Source organism: Camelus dromedarius, chromosome 9 (genome assembly GCF_036321535.1).
Source record: "Camelus dromedarius isolate mCamDro1 chromosome 9, mCamDro1.pat, whole genome shotgun sequence".
Classification (NCBI taxonomy): Eukaryota; Metazoa; Chordata; class Mammalia; order Artiodactyla; family Camelidae; genus Camelus; species Camelus dromedarius.
This window is the reverse complement of record NC_087444.1, coordinates 26,827,626-26,843,732: the sequence shown is the minus strand read 5'-3', so window position 1 is coordinate 26,843,732 and position 16,107 is coordinate 26,827,626. Positions and strand designations below refer to the sequence as shown.

Here is a 16,107-nt window from a genome sequence, read left to right as displayed (position 1 = left end):
TGGGCATGGATGCCCTTTCTGTGTTTTCTATGACACCTACCTAATCATGGCACTCACTACACTACTATAATAGCTTGTCAGTTTACACAAGGTTCTAAAGGCAAAGGTCTCACTTCTGTACCTTGTACTACCTGACATTTGGGGGATGGGGGTTAGGGGGAAGGCTGACTGAATAAATATGCATACATCTCAGTCTTGAAAGGGACCTCAGAATTAATTCTGCTTCTTCCTCCACCCCTTCATCGATGTCTGTTATCCTGTGTAACCACCTTGCTAAATGAACGTCCAGCCTCTTGAACACCTCTTGTGCTGGGGAAATCACGTATTAAACGCTGACACCCAACAAGGCCTCCTGCCGCCTGTGTACACATAGTTCACTACAAGGAGTTCACAGCCCACGGTCTGCTGACACTTTATCTGACAAGAAGACCAAGCCCCCGCTGTGGCCATGGCAGGAAGCTGACTTCCAGACTGTCACAGGTCTCAGACACACCCAGCAAAAGGAACACCAGCAGGATGGCTGCTGGAGATGAGTCTGGGAAGAGCCTCGCACCCAGCAGAGAGGAGGCAGGCTGGCGGAATGTCGATGCCCAGGAGTTAACTGGCCCTGGGGATGGGCACCTTCAACCAAACAGATAAGCTAAGTGTCCTCAGTCTTAAATCCTAGCCAGATGCAACTTTATCAGTGTTAAACATTGAACCTTTAAGACAATAGCTCTAAAAATAATAAAGTTGGAACATTTTCACAGACTTAACACAGCTGGGATCTCCCCACACTGCATTCCCTGGCTTGTGCCTTAGTGTTTAGGCCCCAGAACTGCCACACTGCCACAGTCAAGAAGTCCAGTAGTACCATTTCGCCCTAATTCCAAGAGAGTCAAAGAAAACAGAGAAAATACGATTAGAACCAATTATTTTATTGAGGGAGATAAGTTACTTGAATGTTAAGCAGCCTAAGGCAAAGGGAAGAATCACGTGAGAAGGCACGTGCGCTGGCACAGGAGAGAGAGCGATCGGCTCTGCCATACGAACATGGCACCCCGGTTTCCGCATTTCTCCACTGCTCAGTTTCTCGCGGGTCACGTCCCATTCACAGGATCCTGGAGACCAAATGAGACAGGATTCTTTCGGCTGCCAACCAAGAGTCTTTGGGTCTTCTCTCAGCTGAGGCAGCCCGTGAAAACAGGATCTATTTTTCAGATTCCTCTGGAGGATTAAAAAGTCTCTTCCGCATCACGGTGCCACGCTCCCGGCTCTTGTTCCTCTTCTCCACGTACTGGAAAATAAAAGGGAGGGGGGAGCGGGAAGCGACAGCAGATTACGTCACCGTTTACATAAGTTAAATATTTAGGTATATTTTCAAAGTAAAAATAACATTCTTACTGACAAAATTCTTATTTGGCTCTTATTTCACTGAACCTGAGTTTGGAAACGGTGACCTTGGAGGCCATCTAGTACGATTTCATTCAATACAGTACAGCACCTACATCTTAATAGGTGTAGAAATACTTGCTGAGTTAATTTCCTCCCAAAATATGAATTCAAGAAAAAATTGATGATGGATGAGTTTTGTCCCTGTTCTCAAGAAGCTCACAATCTCACGTTTTATCTAATCTCTGCTTGAACACTTGTAAAATTAGGAGGCTCACTGCCCTGAGAAGTAGCCTGTTTAATTGCTGGACACTTCTACCTGTTCCAAAGTTTCTTGTGTTGAACCAGAAAGTGTTTCTCTATAAATTCTCCTACTTCTCTCTATTTCTTCTTGCCTGCTATAACCTTGCAAATATCTTATTACAGATAACTCACTATCTCTTTTGCAGGCTGAATGTCACTGGTTTCTACAACTGCTTCCACAGAACATAGCTTCTGCCTTCTACTGGCTTACCTATTTTAAAGTGCCTTTGATACTATACTTTAATATGAATACCCCTTATTAAAAAATATCACAACCAGAATTAAATACTCTAGTACTCTAGACACAGGCTGATAGATGTGGACCACAGTGGGCCTTCTAGTTCTTATGACCTAGACACATTATATTGCTATAAATATTATTTTAAGAGTAACTGGCTCTTAGTAACTGTATTATCCTAATGGTTCATATGGAAACTTACAGCCAGCTGAACTTCCCAAGATTTTTTCATCATAAGTATAGTCATCCAACCCAATTCTCCCCAAATCCAATTTCTGTAATCAGTTGGATCTAAAGGTAGTTTTCACCTTGGAATTTTTCAGCCTAGTATTCTGATCTGGCCAGTGGGTTATAAATAACAGGAAACCCAGAGCCTGACACTGAGAAAAAGCACTTGTTTAAAGCAGAGAAATTCAAATATAAGTGGGTTTATATGTGTATATTTACATGCTCATAATATACACCAGTACAGACATATTTTAAAGGTGCAAGAGGGATTCTTAGGCAGAGTGGAAAAAAGTAAAAGGAAACTCAAGTTGAAAAAACTGAGTATATGTGAATACTTGGACATCAAAATCTTTCAGCCACCAGAGATGTCACAGAAACAAAAGACTAATGACAGAACACTAACCAAAGACCTGACTGGCTCCCCTGCCCTGAGCTCTGAGATTCATGTCTTTGAGTTACTTCATCTTCTGGGCCAGTAATCTCAAATATAAGGAGGTGGGCTAAATAATATTTAGTAAGTTTTCTAGGTCTAAAGTTGTGACTGAGGAGTTCTAACATATCTTCTGGAATAGTAGTAGTTTTCACTTTCTTTTTTCCTCATCAAACAGCCACTTCAAATTACAGATGAAACACCAGGTCATTTTAACCAAAACATTCCTTTTATTTGTCATGCATTAATTTTCTTCATAAGATTGTTGCAGGGGGAAGGGAGTTTCATTGCTTTAAAAGGTTTGAAAAAAACAAAACAAAACACTATTCTAGAACATGGAGGGATACCTGCTCTGAAAAAAGTATATGATATCTATCTTAATCATATATACCAGATGGACTCCAGCAATCAGATTGGAAAGTGAGTCTTAAGGGTAAGTCTTCAGAAGACAATACTTCGTAGCAGGCCAATAAAATAAATCATAGAGCAAATTAAAATAGAGTCGATAGTAAAGTATGTTATAATATCTCCAAAGGGAGTCAAGATGGCCCATGAATAAAAGAAGGGGGGAAAAAGGACAAATATTATGTTATTCATAAAATGCCAATAAACAACACAGACAGAATGGATGGTCAATTAACCAAAAGCCAAACCAAACCAAACAAGTAAGAGGGACAAAAGAGGATGCCACAAAGCAGTATGAGTGATTATTTCAATAAAAAGAACAAAAGCAGTGATACAGCAGCAAAGAGAGTGTCAGAAAGAACCGGCCAAACCTTTTTTCTAGTTAAAAGCTTCAAAGAATGAAGTACTTAAATGACACATGAAAGGAATGGTAGGAGGAGAGCATTAGAAGCAATAAATGGTAAACTGGAAAGCATTAAAAGCAGAGAGGAAATAAATGTGCATAGGTTTGGAGAACTGAAGGATGAAAGAACAGGCAGAAAAACATCTATAAATCAGGTAATGAAGCAACATAAAAACCGAATAGAGGATTTAGAAAACAGTCAAGGAGAAAATCTGAAATTTATATGAAAACAAACTCAGACAAAATAAGGAAATATATCTATAACATTCTTCTACCAAATAGTTACTTAACAGCTCAGGACCATCTGGAAAAAAAAATTTCTTATGAAGACCTAAGCACCAAACCAATGGCAAAATCACCGAACTATAAGGACAAAAAAAAAAATCTAAACTTAGGAAGAAAGCTATCTTATACTTTCTGAAAAGTATGTGATATACTTATACTTATACAGCTGAAAGCATGTGAGAAATTAACACCTAGACCAAAAAAAAACCCAAAAAACAACAAAAAAAACCAGCATAGGCTTTATTTTTCCATAATCTTATTAAAATAGGAACACAGCCCTAGGTTTAGTTTCCATATAAACTAGCCTTTACATATGAAGAAAAAACACTTTTCAAAAATCAGTTTAAAATGGATATGTACACATGTACACATCTGTGCACACGAAGAAAATTATCAGAACTCCAGAAAGGTCTTCAAATAGTAAAGACACTGGAAAGAGATTTCAGGAAGGGAAGAAAAAAAAAAAGGCCCCAAAGTGGAAAATACAAAAAATAATTAAAGATAGATGCTGGATGCCTTCAAATATTGTATCTAATACCTTTCAATATGAGGTTCACTGGGGAAAAAAATTCAAAAGTACAGAAAATGAAATTGGGAAGGCAGATTTTTTAGTCGTTATGTATTTTTACAGATTCTAAAATAAAATATTTGATGTACAAAACAGAAATGGAATTAAATTTCTTTTCAAAGATTTAAAATGCACTCTGCTTGGCTTCTAGTACCTACAAAAAGACAATGAACTTTGGCTACTTGCCCAAGTCCAAGTCATAGCCTAAAACTGTGTTCAGGAAATGAGCCTTTCCAAATAAGTCAAACGAGATCCTAAGGCTTGTACATACTATAATTATTAAGAAATTCAAATTTTTAAAGCTGGAAAGAGCCTAAGTCTAGCTTCCACATGTTATATAAAGAAATTAAGGCCCAGAGAGTTCTAGTTACCTGCTGTAGCTAAAAGCAGATCGACGAGTCTTTCTGCTGAACACAGATTCAATTTCCCAAACTTTAAAACTCATCCAGAGAGTTATAGTGATTATTGTAATGTAGTTGTTTTCATTTACGTACATGCAAAAAAAAAAAAAAAAAAACTAGCAATGTTCTAAAACTGTCCCCAGAAGACGCTTTCATTTCTTCTCTTGGTTTTAGGGGAAGACATACATATAAAGTCAATTTTTGGAGTTATACTAAAATTTGCAAAAAAAATTTAACAATGGCAGTAATATATAATATTATTCCAAAATGTTCTTTTCTACTGTTCAACTAGTTCCATCCTTTAACATTTTTCTTACCTCATTCTTCAAGCATTTTCTCATCTCCCGATCAAGATCATTGCAGTGACCAAAAAATTTCAGAATGCTGTGCTAAAAGGAAGAAAAGGAGTAAAATACTTCATCCCGTAATATGCTAATGTCTCTGGCATGTAGAATTTAAATACTTATTCCTACAGAGATGGGTTTAATGTGTCACCTTGTCAATAAGCAAACAGTTAAATCACAAGTGTAAAAGACACAAACAGGCTTATCCTGGCATTCCTACAAACAGGAATAAAAGCTCTATGGGTAGAAATGAAGAATAAAAAGACTATTCTTTGATAAAAGAGTAGCCTATTAACCCTGCCAAAACCTCACAATGACCAAGTGTAAAGCATTTTATTATCTAATATCTCTTTCTTTAAGGGCACGTTAAAATCACAGCATAATCCATCCTCTATTGCGGAGAGTGACGTCAAAGCACAGTGTAGCCATACTGATAGACTAGTAACTTCCTTCACCTGCAAACACGCCTGTCCCACAGAAGGGTTACTTAAGGAATACTTGATGCCAGAGCCATTTTCTCATTTGCCTCCAATTGAAATGTCATCAAAATAAATTAGAAACACATAACACTATTATTAGATGGCCTAGATGGGACATATAAACAAGCCACTAATTCACAATATAACGAAATTGACGTCTGAACTTCAAAGTCTGCTTTGTTTGAAAAGCAAAAATAAAAATCTCCTAGTAGTTTTAAGTCCTATGACTACATATCATGGCAAAAAGTATAAATGCTCCAAAGGAGAGAAAGACAAAAGTCAAGGACCTGAATTTCAGCAGGGCCATAGTTAGTGTGTTTGCATGCCATGATTTTTAATGGTAGACTGAAGAGCACAGCGATCTCCTATAATGAGAGGCCATAAACGCTGAACTTGAACTTGTAACAATAATGCCATGACTTTTAATGGTAGACTGAAGAGCACAGCGATCTCCTATAATGAGAGGCCATAAACGCTGAACTTGAACTTGTAACAATAAGCACATCTTTTCCTTTTCTTTCTAATTAAGGCTTTCATGGAAACCAGACAACACATAATTAGTAAGTTATGCCTCATGCTATTTCTTTTTTTCCTGTTTTTTCACCACTTTAAATGTACTTTCTGGTCCACATTGAATAAATGCTCAGTTTTTCTGGCAGGCATTTAAGACAGCCTACTGGTTACCTAATGACCTTTTCAGAATAAATATTTCCTGTGTATAAACTACTTATTTGACAACAAGTAAATAGGGACAATGCATTTTTGCACACCTTCTGGCTAAGTAGAAATAACAGAAAGAATTAAACTTTTAGAATGTTTAAGGCAATACTTCATTGTTCAGTTTACATTTATTCATATTATCCCATTACCTACATCTTTTTAAAAAAATCCAAGACAAAAACTAATTTATATTTTCAGTTTAATCTCAACATTAAGCCCAAATGAGAATTATCCTCTTGTGACATTATGTGAAAAACAAACCCAAGATGCCCCAGTGGGATTGGTAAAAGAGAAGCCCTTGGACTGCAATTCTACTGCATACACATGGCATCAGCCCCTAGTGATCTCTGTCTATTTCTAGAGAACAAACTGGTGGAGCAACTGATCAAATAAGTGGATCAATCAATCAATCAATATCTGGAAGACAATGCCCCAGGCACTAGGGACACAGCAGGGAGCAAGGTGGACCTGAGGCCTGCGCTCACAGCTCAGAGTCAGAGGGAAGAGATAAATAATCAAGTGATCACTATGAAGCAGTGGTTCTCAAAGTGTAGTCCCAGGACTACCCAAGAGCTTTCCGGGAGTCTTGGAAAAACTGTCTTCCTAATAATTGAAGATGTTATTTGTTTTGTTCACGTTCATTCTCTCACAAGGGTACGGTGGATTTTCCAGCAGCTACATGAAGTACAATAGCACCACAGATTGAGTACAGAGGCAGATATAAGAATCCAGCTGCATTCTATTAACCCAAACATTAAAGAGAATTGCAAAAATGCAAAAACAATGTCACTCTTTTCACCCTCCCCCCTTTTTTTTGCTTTGGAAAATAAGGTCTTTTTCATGAAAAATAAAACTGTGTTAACATGTAATGGGTTTTATTACTGTAATTTTTAAATAAATTAGTATTTTTAGATTTCTCAGTTTTAATTTCTAATTCAGTAAATATTGTTAGATAGAGTGCACATAAACAAAAGTTCTTTGGGGTCCTCAATAACTTTTAAAAATGTAAAGGAGTCCTCAGACCAAAAAGTGTGAGAGTAACTGACATAAAGTAGGAAATGTACTATCTGTGGTGTTACTACAGTTCAGAGTGACCATATCAAGAGAACCCAGACCAGGGAAGGCAAGAGGACAAGACGAATTAAGCAGGATAAAGCCTGGAGGGCAATAAACTTGAGCAAGCAGTGAGGAGTGGAGATAGTGAGGAAGACACTAAGTTAAGCAAAGGAAAAAGCAAGTACAAAGGCTTAGAAGCAAGAAACAATGCTTCAGTACAACTGCAGAGAGCAGGCAGGAAGGATGGGGAGGAGAAGAGGGGTGTGGGAGAGCAGTGAGGACCAAGAGACAAGCAGGGGCTAGTCTGACGAAGGCCTTGGAACACAGAGAAACTTGGACTCTATTCTATAGGCAAAGGGAGCCATTAAAGGAGAAAATTATTAAACTTACGTTTGCAAGGTGACTCTAGATGCAGTGTGGAAAGTGAATTAGGATAAAAAAGAGGGCAAAACAGCCATGGGACAAGGTGGCCCCAGTAAGATAATGTTGGAATTAACTGGTGTTAAAAATAGACATATAAATCAGTAGAACAGACTAGACAGCCCAGAACTAGACCCACTCACACACGGTCAATTGATTTTTGACAAAGGCACCAAGGTTATTTAGTGGGAAAAGGAGTCTCTTCAACAAATGGCACTGAATTAACTGGCTATCCACAGGAAGCGAAATACACCTTGGCTCATACCTTACACTATACACAAAAATTAACTTGAAATGAAGGCCTCAATGTTAAAAGCAAAAACTCTAAAACTTTCAGAAGGAAAAATAGGAGAAAAATCTTTGTAACCAGGAAAAATACAAAGATCCTTAGAACACATCAAAAAACCAAAAAACAAATCAAAGAAAAAAACTGGTAAATTAGACTTCATCAAACTGTTCTCTGTAACACATCTTTAAGAAAATGAAAAAAAGGATGCCATAGATGGGGAGAAAATACACTTATCAAAGGATTTGTATGCCAAATGTTAAAAAGAATCCCTCCAACTCGATAATACACAACCCGATTTTTAAATATGGGCAAAAGAGTTTATACGAATGGCCAATAAGCACATGAAAAGATGCCTAAAGTCATCAGCCATAAGGGAAACAGAATTTAAAACCAAATAATATACTATTACACAACCATAGCATGGCTAACGTTAAAAAGACTTACAAAATTAATTCTTGATCTAGACGTATGGTGGAAACAGTTTGCCTAAAGTATATTGTCATCAACAACATTCTTTGAATCAGTATAAATATCTGACTTCACAGGTCATTGGCATTATTTACTATCTTAACTTTAAGTATTAAAATTTTACTCATTTAAATGATATTTACTATTATTAGAATCTGATGTCTCTATTTTACAAATAACATGAGGGAAATGATGCATCATGCAAAGTTAGAGAAAAACACAATGTTCCTGATAACTGTCTTATACATCAAATATATGAAAAAAGCTAAGTATCTGACATCTGTAAAAATATCAGATTAACTTAGTGCAGTCCAAAAAATGGGCTTATTTTCTATTTTGGTTTGAACCATGGAATTTTACTTCCATTCCACTAACAATTAAGTAATTCTGTCAAATTAGGCCAGTCAGAATTTAAATCCAGTTAACATTTAATTATACAAAGTTCCAACTTCCTTTAAACACAGAATGGTAGACATTGAGGAACACGGATTCTATTACCTATCATTTCAGAAGCTCCCTAATAAACTACCCTGCTTGATTTCTACTAATCATAAAAGGAAGTGGCTCCTAAAGAAAATCACAAGCACCAACTGCTAATCTCTGCTAAACTAAGATCCATTACTAAGACATTATCATTCCCTTTCACTAATGGAGATAACATTTTACATCAGTGTGTTGTACCTAAGTTTCATTTTTGCTTTATGGTCATTTTTCTGAACTCTTACATTTTTGTGACATTCCTTAAGCAAGTTAATCAAGGCGTTGCATTCTTCAGTGTGCAAGTGTGGAGATAAGTCAGGATGCATCTTTAGGAGAAGGAGATGGAGCACAGCAGAGCAACCTGTGGATACAAGAGTGTCTTAAATATGTGTGACTGCATTTGTTAATGCGAACTAAAACTATTTTCAGTAAGAATCTGCAGTGATTTTTATCAGAAAAGAAAGCTGACCTTAGGCAAATTATTAAACCTGAGCCTCAGCTTCCTTTCCCAATGACTTAACAGATTTAGCAGGTTATCAAGAGTGTTTGAAGAACATGAATGTTCAGAAAAAAGCAGACTCCTCAAGAGACCCAATCCTGGACATAGATGCTCGAGCAGGAACAGCTTGCCTGTGTTAATAAGCTTGACTTCAGTGATTTTCCTCACATTCCTGAAATTGATTACAACTCATTTTGTTCAGATGAAATTCTACCAATTAAGAGAACTGGCTTATTAATCCTTTCTAAATGTATATTCCTCTGACAGGGCCAAAGGGCAACTAGTCAGTCTCACACCTAGTGTGAATTAATGTAGACTGCTTTCTTCCTAACCAATATCTGGCTGAGAAAATCTAACTAAACCAAGACACAGATGAAAATTTTTTTTCTAATTGAGAATATACATTCATAAAATGCAATTATTACAATGAAAACAGTAAACTAAAATCCCTGAAATTAAGTTTAATTGGTTTATTCATGAAGTAGAAAATCAGCAATGTCCAAGAAAAAATATTATTTTGAGATGTTTGCTATAGTTGTGTAGCACTAGTCACCTATTTTTTTTTAAACCTAATCTTTTTAGTTCAGAAAAGATTACCAAAAGAAAGAACCAATTAACTGCCTTAGTCTTTTAAAAGTTCTAAAAAAGAAAATAGAAGAAAATCAAGATCGTAGGTTGGGCAACAATACATCAAAAGCACAATCCATAAAAGAAAAAAATTGGCAAAAACTCATCAAAATTAAAAACTTTCCATCTTCAAAATTAAGAGAATGAAAAGATAAACCACACTTTGGGTGACAGTGACGTGTCAACATAGGTCATCTACTGTAACAAACCTATTACTCTGGTGGAGGGTGTTGATGGCGAGGGAGGTGGTGCACATGTGAGGCTTAGAGGTGCATATGGGATCTCTCTACCTGCCACTCAATCTCCCTGTGAACCTGAAACTGCTCCAAAAACTAAAATCTACTACAAGCTACAGGCTAAAAGAAAACATTTGCAAATCATACATAACAAAGGATTTGTACCTAGAATATAAAAAGAATGCTTACAAACAATCCAATGTTTCAAATATAACCCCAAAATGGGCAAAAGATTTGGATAGATACTTCACCAAAGATGATACAGGAATGGTTAACTAAGCACATGAAAAGATGTTAACCCCATCAGTCATTAGGGAAATGAAAATTAAAACCACAGTGAGACACTACTACACATTCACCAGAACAACTATAATCGAGAAATCATGACACAACATTGTAAAATGACTATAACTCAATAAAAAGAAGTAAAAAAAAAAAAAAGAAGTCAGACAATACCAAGCATTGGTTAGGATGTGGAGGAAATGGACCTTACTCAACTGTACAGACACTTCGGAAAACAATCTGGCGGTTTCTTAAGCTAAACACAAACTTACCATATGACTGGGAAATTGAACTCCTATGAAACCACCGAAGGGAAATGAAAACATATATCCCCTCAAGACATAAATGTGAATGTTCACAGCATTATTCATAACAGCCAGTACTGGAAACAATCCAAATGTCTAATAATCAAGTATTGGATAAACACATTGGGGTATCTATACAATGGGATACTATTTAGCAATTAAAAGGAATGAACTCATACATGTGCCAATATGATGAATCTCAAAAGCACTAAACTAAATTTAAAAAGCCAGATTTAAAAGACTGTATGGATGATTCCATTTATATGCAATGTCTAAATAAGGCAAATCTGCAGAAACAAAAAGCTCATCAATGGTTGCCTACAGCGAAGGTGAGAGTGGGAACTAATTTGCAAACAGCACAAAGAAAACTTTGGGTGATGAAAATGTTCTAAAACAGGAATGTGCTAATGATTGCACAATTGTATAAGCTTACTAAAAATCACTGAATTCACTCAGAATGGGCGAATTTTATGGTATGTAAATTATACCTTAATAAAGCTGTTTAAAAAAAGTTTCAGGAAATCAAACTGCCCATCCACCTCCTACTCTCAGCAAATAAAATCCTTAAAAATGTCTGAACAAATAATTGCAAAGGATTATAATATACCTATCACTTCAGATTTCAATTCATAAAAATATCAGATCACTGTTCCGCTGAGTAACTACTAAACACACACACACACAAACATACCACAGCTAAAGATCACAAGTCAGACAATTACACCAAGCTAAGTATTTGAGTATTTGAAATGGAAACTGGAAATGTAGCCAAGTTCAAGTTTTGTTTGCCTGTCACTGACTACAAAGACTTTTTAATGATATAAAAGTTTTGCCTCACAAAAATGAGGTCTCAGAAAGTCCAATATGTCATCTAATATTGTACCAATATTATACACCTAAATCTATGCATAGCATTAGTCATCTGCCTTCTGTCTTGCTTATTTTTTCTGAAGGAAGATGTACACTGGTTTAGTTACCTAGAAAATGTCACTGACGTTTTATTTTGTAAATACATTTGACAAAATATTTTTGCATATTTTGATCAACCAGTCCTTAAATGTATGCTTTCATAGTTCAGAAACAAGCTTATGATGTACTGAAATGACCTCTCTATTGGCAAAGCAAACTTAGGAAGACACTTGGCTGCTGAGATAAATACACACATGCACAGTGCATATAAGCATAAATGCATATCATGATACATACTTTTCCTCCCTCCACAAAACTTTACTTCAAGTATGTATGCTACTATAGATCCAGCCACGGTGTCAATAAGACGTCTTCCCTTCTCCCTACTTATCCTAGATGGTTATGTCAAACAAGAAAATGGTTTCATATAGTTTCCTTTTCCTATTCTTTTTGGTCAAAGTTACTACTTAACCTCAAGCTCTAAACACTTAACTTATCCCTTATCTAACAAATTCCTTGCTTGATCAATCCTTCCCTTCTTTCCTCCATCTTACGTTTTTAATTAGATATTCTCTTCTTCCCTTTTCCCTCTATCCACCCTCTACCCAAGTGCCCTTCCATCACCCTGTGCCACGTGGCTTTGCCTAACTGTTGTGCACATGCAGCTGTACTGCTGTACTCCTGGGTGTAACATATAAAGCATAACTATAAAACAATGGCATTTCAATGAATGCTGATACCTTCCAGCAGTCATGTGTAAAAGCCTAGTCTAATAACACTATTACAACTGAAAGTAATATTCTATGAACTGAATAAAATCTAAATATATATTCCATATTCTTATTTAAAAATTTCTTCGAAGTCATAAGAATATATCTACATTATTAGAGTAAAAAATAATTTCTCCAACACATACCATGTGTAGGCACAAGTCTTAAAATCCTCCCAATAACCACAGGATCTTTTAAAAGTCAGCTGAACTATAAGAAATTGCTTTTTTGTAGGTCAAAATATGCATTACTCATATTTTCACAGCAAAACTAAGCCCCAGGTCACACAGTAAGTGGTAGAGTTACTACTCAAAATCTCTCACCATGACAGATTTTTCCCACGTTCAAAATAGGAAAGACATGCATTCCCAGCAGTTTGTGAATCAAATAAATTCAACTAGAAAAAAACTATTTCCCAAAGAACCTCTGGTTAGCTACAAGTTCAACAGGGACTAATTCTAGGCCAAAGCTCAAAGAAGTCAATGTAACATCCTGTATTATTAGAAATAGAGGGTCTGTCCGTATCAAGAAAAAGAACAGTATTGTGTTTGTCTTGATCAGCCATGTCTGGAATATTGACAATTTGAATATTCCTGGGGGGAATGCTCAGGATGGAGATGGCTCTAGGTTTAAAAGGAAGCCATCAGTGAAAATGGGAATATTTACGAAATTACGGAAACCCACAACAGAGGAGATAGACAAAAAGAACAGCCTGGTTAAGTGGGACAAGCAATGGTCTTGAAGGGAGAAGATGTGGGTTTGAAGACAAAAGTTGAGGACTCAGCTATTCACAAGTTGTATCATTGTAGTTACTTACTCTGAGACCCAAGTCTCTTCTTCCAAAAAATGGAATTAGCTCTTGACCTATATTGTGAGGTTTAAAGTAACATGTGAGATTGTCTGAAATAGTGAAGAATGAGTAGGACAGATGTAAAGTATTATCTGTATATCTGAAATGCTCTGTTACATGATGGGAAAGGCTGAACTCGATCAACTCTGAGGTGTTTCCAAGGACAGGACTATACACCAAAGAGGCAGATGCCATCTTCCTGGAGCTGTCCAACAATGAAATAGGCTGCTGTGTGAAGTTCTCAGTTATCTGTTCTAAAGTGTCCAAAAGAGACTGGCTACGTCACTTAAGGAAACCACAAGGATGTATATTCTTGCACTGCATTAAGTTTCTTCTCAAATCTAAGTTCACAATTAAATTGAAGCCATTTCCAAAAGTAAAATTCACCCTCAGAAGATAAACACTTGTTACTACTAATAATACAGAAAACAATTTCAAAAGATATTGCCAAAGTAATTATGAACATCAGCCGCATCTTGAAATAAAGGTGTAGGGAACATCAGCCGCATCTTGTGATAAGACTTCCTGCATGGGTGTTTGCAGTGAGAACGAGAGGGATAAATTCCATTAGAACTGTTATTAAACACTTCAGTCCCATGTTTACACTAGCATTTAGAAAACATCAGAACGGGTAACTTGTCAAAATTACAAGTCCTCTCTTCCTATGCCAACCCCATCCACCTCCTCAAGTATGAACACATCGATACCAAAACACTCCCCTTAAACTTGTAAAAATGATCATCTATGACAATTTGATGTTTTGATCGCTGGCTGCAAAAAAATACCCAAAAATCCAGTAACATTTACTTAGGGGTAACCTGGGAGAGCTGAAGAAGTAGAGTACTCTCACTAAAAGATATAAAAATTATTGTCTTATTTCATCCACTCCTTTACCAGATTCTACCAAGACTCTGAGGTAAAATTTCCCCAATGAGTATTATATAATAGATAGAAGATTTCAACCACCAGGTGGCACAATTTTAGAAAGAAAAAAAAAGTAAGCAAAACATTAACTCTAGTGAAGAAAAGGAAGTAAGGATTCTAATAACACTGCAGTAGATCTATAATCACAAGGGGGAAACCCTATATTTTAATGCCACTTGGGTTTTCTTTAGAAAGATTTTGCTATTGTGTGGCTGCACCAAAAAGAAATTTACACTACATTTACAATTTCTTTAATGTCATTTTAAAACAAGGCCAGAAAAGTCTCTTGTTGAGTCTGAAGAATCCGTTTTCCAGGAAAAACTGTAAAATAATACTTAATCCTTTGTAAAATGTATTTTTTTAAAGCCTACATTTCAGAAAGCACTTGGAATTAGTTAAATTAGTATTTCTCTATTTCAAGCACCAGATCCATCAGAGGTAGCAGACATAGCAGGGGGCTACCTACCCTACACATTTATCAAAGCTGCAAAGTGACCAAATCTAAACAGATGCTACTGAGTGAGTGACAAGTGCTCCCAGAGTGCAGACCATGCCTCACTGCTACTGAGAACAACCCACAGAGTTTAAGTCATGGGCCCAGCTGTAGCTTTCCCTGAACTAATATTTATCAGCATTTACTTGGTGCTGAGCACTCTGACAAATCATGTAAAATTTCAGAGGAAAAAAACTAGTCCATACACCTCAATATACAGGCTAGTGAAGGATGGACTATTCTCCTAAATACATATAGTAAATGCCCAATAAATGTTTGCTGAATGTTGAATATAGGGTTAGCATAAATTTGAGAACTGGTTCATATCTCGACATAGCTTAAAAAAAAAAAAAAGCTGGAAATGAGGCTCATTTTAAACCAACCAAACAAGTGCGGAAGCCTCTATGTATAAGAAAGCAGATATAAGAGGTGCCACATCAGAATTCCTTCACCAGCGCACGCTACTTTTACACATTTAAATCTTCAACTGAAGGTTTCCAAAACTCGGATTTACTTCAGACTCTTCACAAAGCACTTACTGTGACAAGACAAGCACAGTAATCTTTAAACCCAATAAAAGGGATTTGAATGTTACTTTCCTTGAAAAGCGTACGTACGGATGGAGACCTTACTGGATTCTCCAAGATCCGCTCCCATCAAGCAAATTCTAAACGCCTAGATAGTCAATAGCAATAATCATCATACGAGGTACTTAGCGCTCACCGTGTCATACACGGCGTTAACGGCTTCCCTTCTCACAACGGATGCTTTGGGTCGTACCCATTTCACAGGCGAGGAAGCTGAGGCTCAGGGTGGGGAGGAGCCTGCCCAAGGTCACAGGCTCCAGAGCGGTCTACACCAAAGCCTGCTCTCAACTACCAGCGCGTCCTCAGCAACTGCCCGAGAGCGGAGAGCTCGGGACGCCCCTCCGCCGCCCTGACAACACCCCCAGCGCGGTGGTCCCAAAGATGAGGCGGGCGGGAAGTCCTGGCAGCACAGGACACAGCGGGGCGCGCCATGGGAGGACGTGGGGGGGGTGACAAGTGGGTGTCCCGCGGCCTCCCCCGGCACGGCGGCCACTGAGAGAGCGCTCCTCGGAACGGCCCGGACCCCCGAGACTCACCCGACTCGCCGCTACACCGGAGGGCGGAGTATTCCTCAGCGAAGACTCTCTACCCAAACGCCCGAGGCCTGGGCGCGGGAGCCGGGGAAGCTCCGTGTGGCGGCGCCCGCTGCCCTCCACTGCTGACCCCGCTCTGCCAACCCCTGCCGCTCGCGACCCGAGGCGCATGCGCCACCCGGCCTGGACGAGCCCATTTCCGGG

At 37.7% G+C, this 16,107-nt stretch overlaps 1 protein-coding gene across 1 annotated transcript; it reads right to left on the bottom strand.

Annotated features, from left to right (window-relative positions):
• Positions 1 to 896: 896 nt before the first annotated feature.
• On the bottom strand, positions 897 to 16,042 carry CMC2 (C-X9-C motif containing 2). Its single transcript, XM_031458012.2, has 4 exons — positions 15,907 to 16,042; positions 9,134 to 9,249; positions 4,950 to 5,021; positions 897 to 1,276 (listed from the first exon to the last, which is right to left on the bottom strand). Exons 2-4 carry the CDS (start codon positions 9,212 to 9,214, stop codon positions 1,190 to 1,192), a joined length of 240 nt encoding a protein of 79 aa, XP_031313872.1. The 5' UTR covers positions 9,215 to 9,249; positions 15,907 to 16,042; the 3' UTR covers positions 897 to 1,189.
• Positions 16,043 to 16,107: the final 65 nt, after the last annotated feature.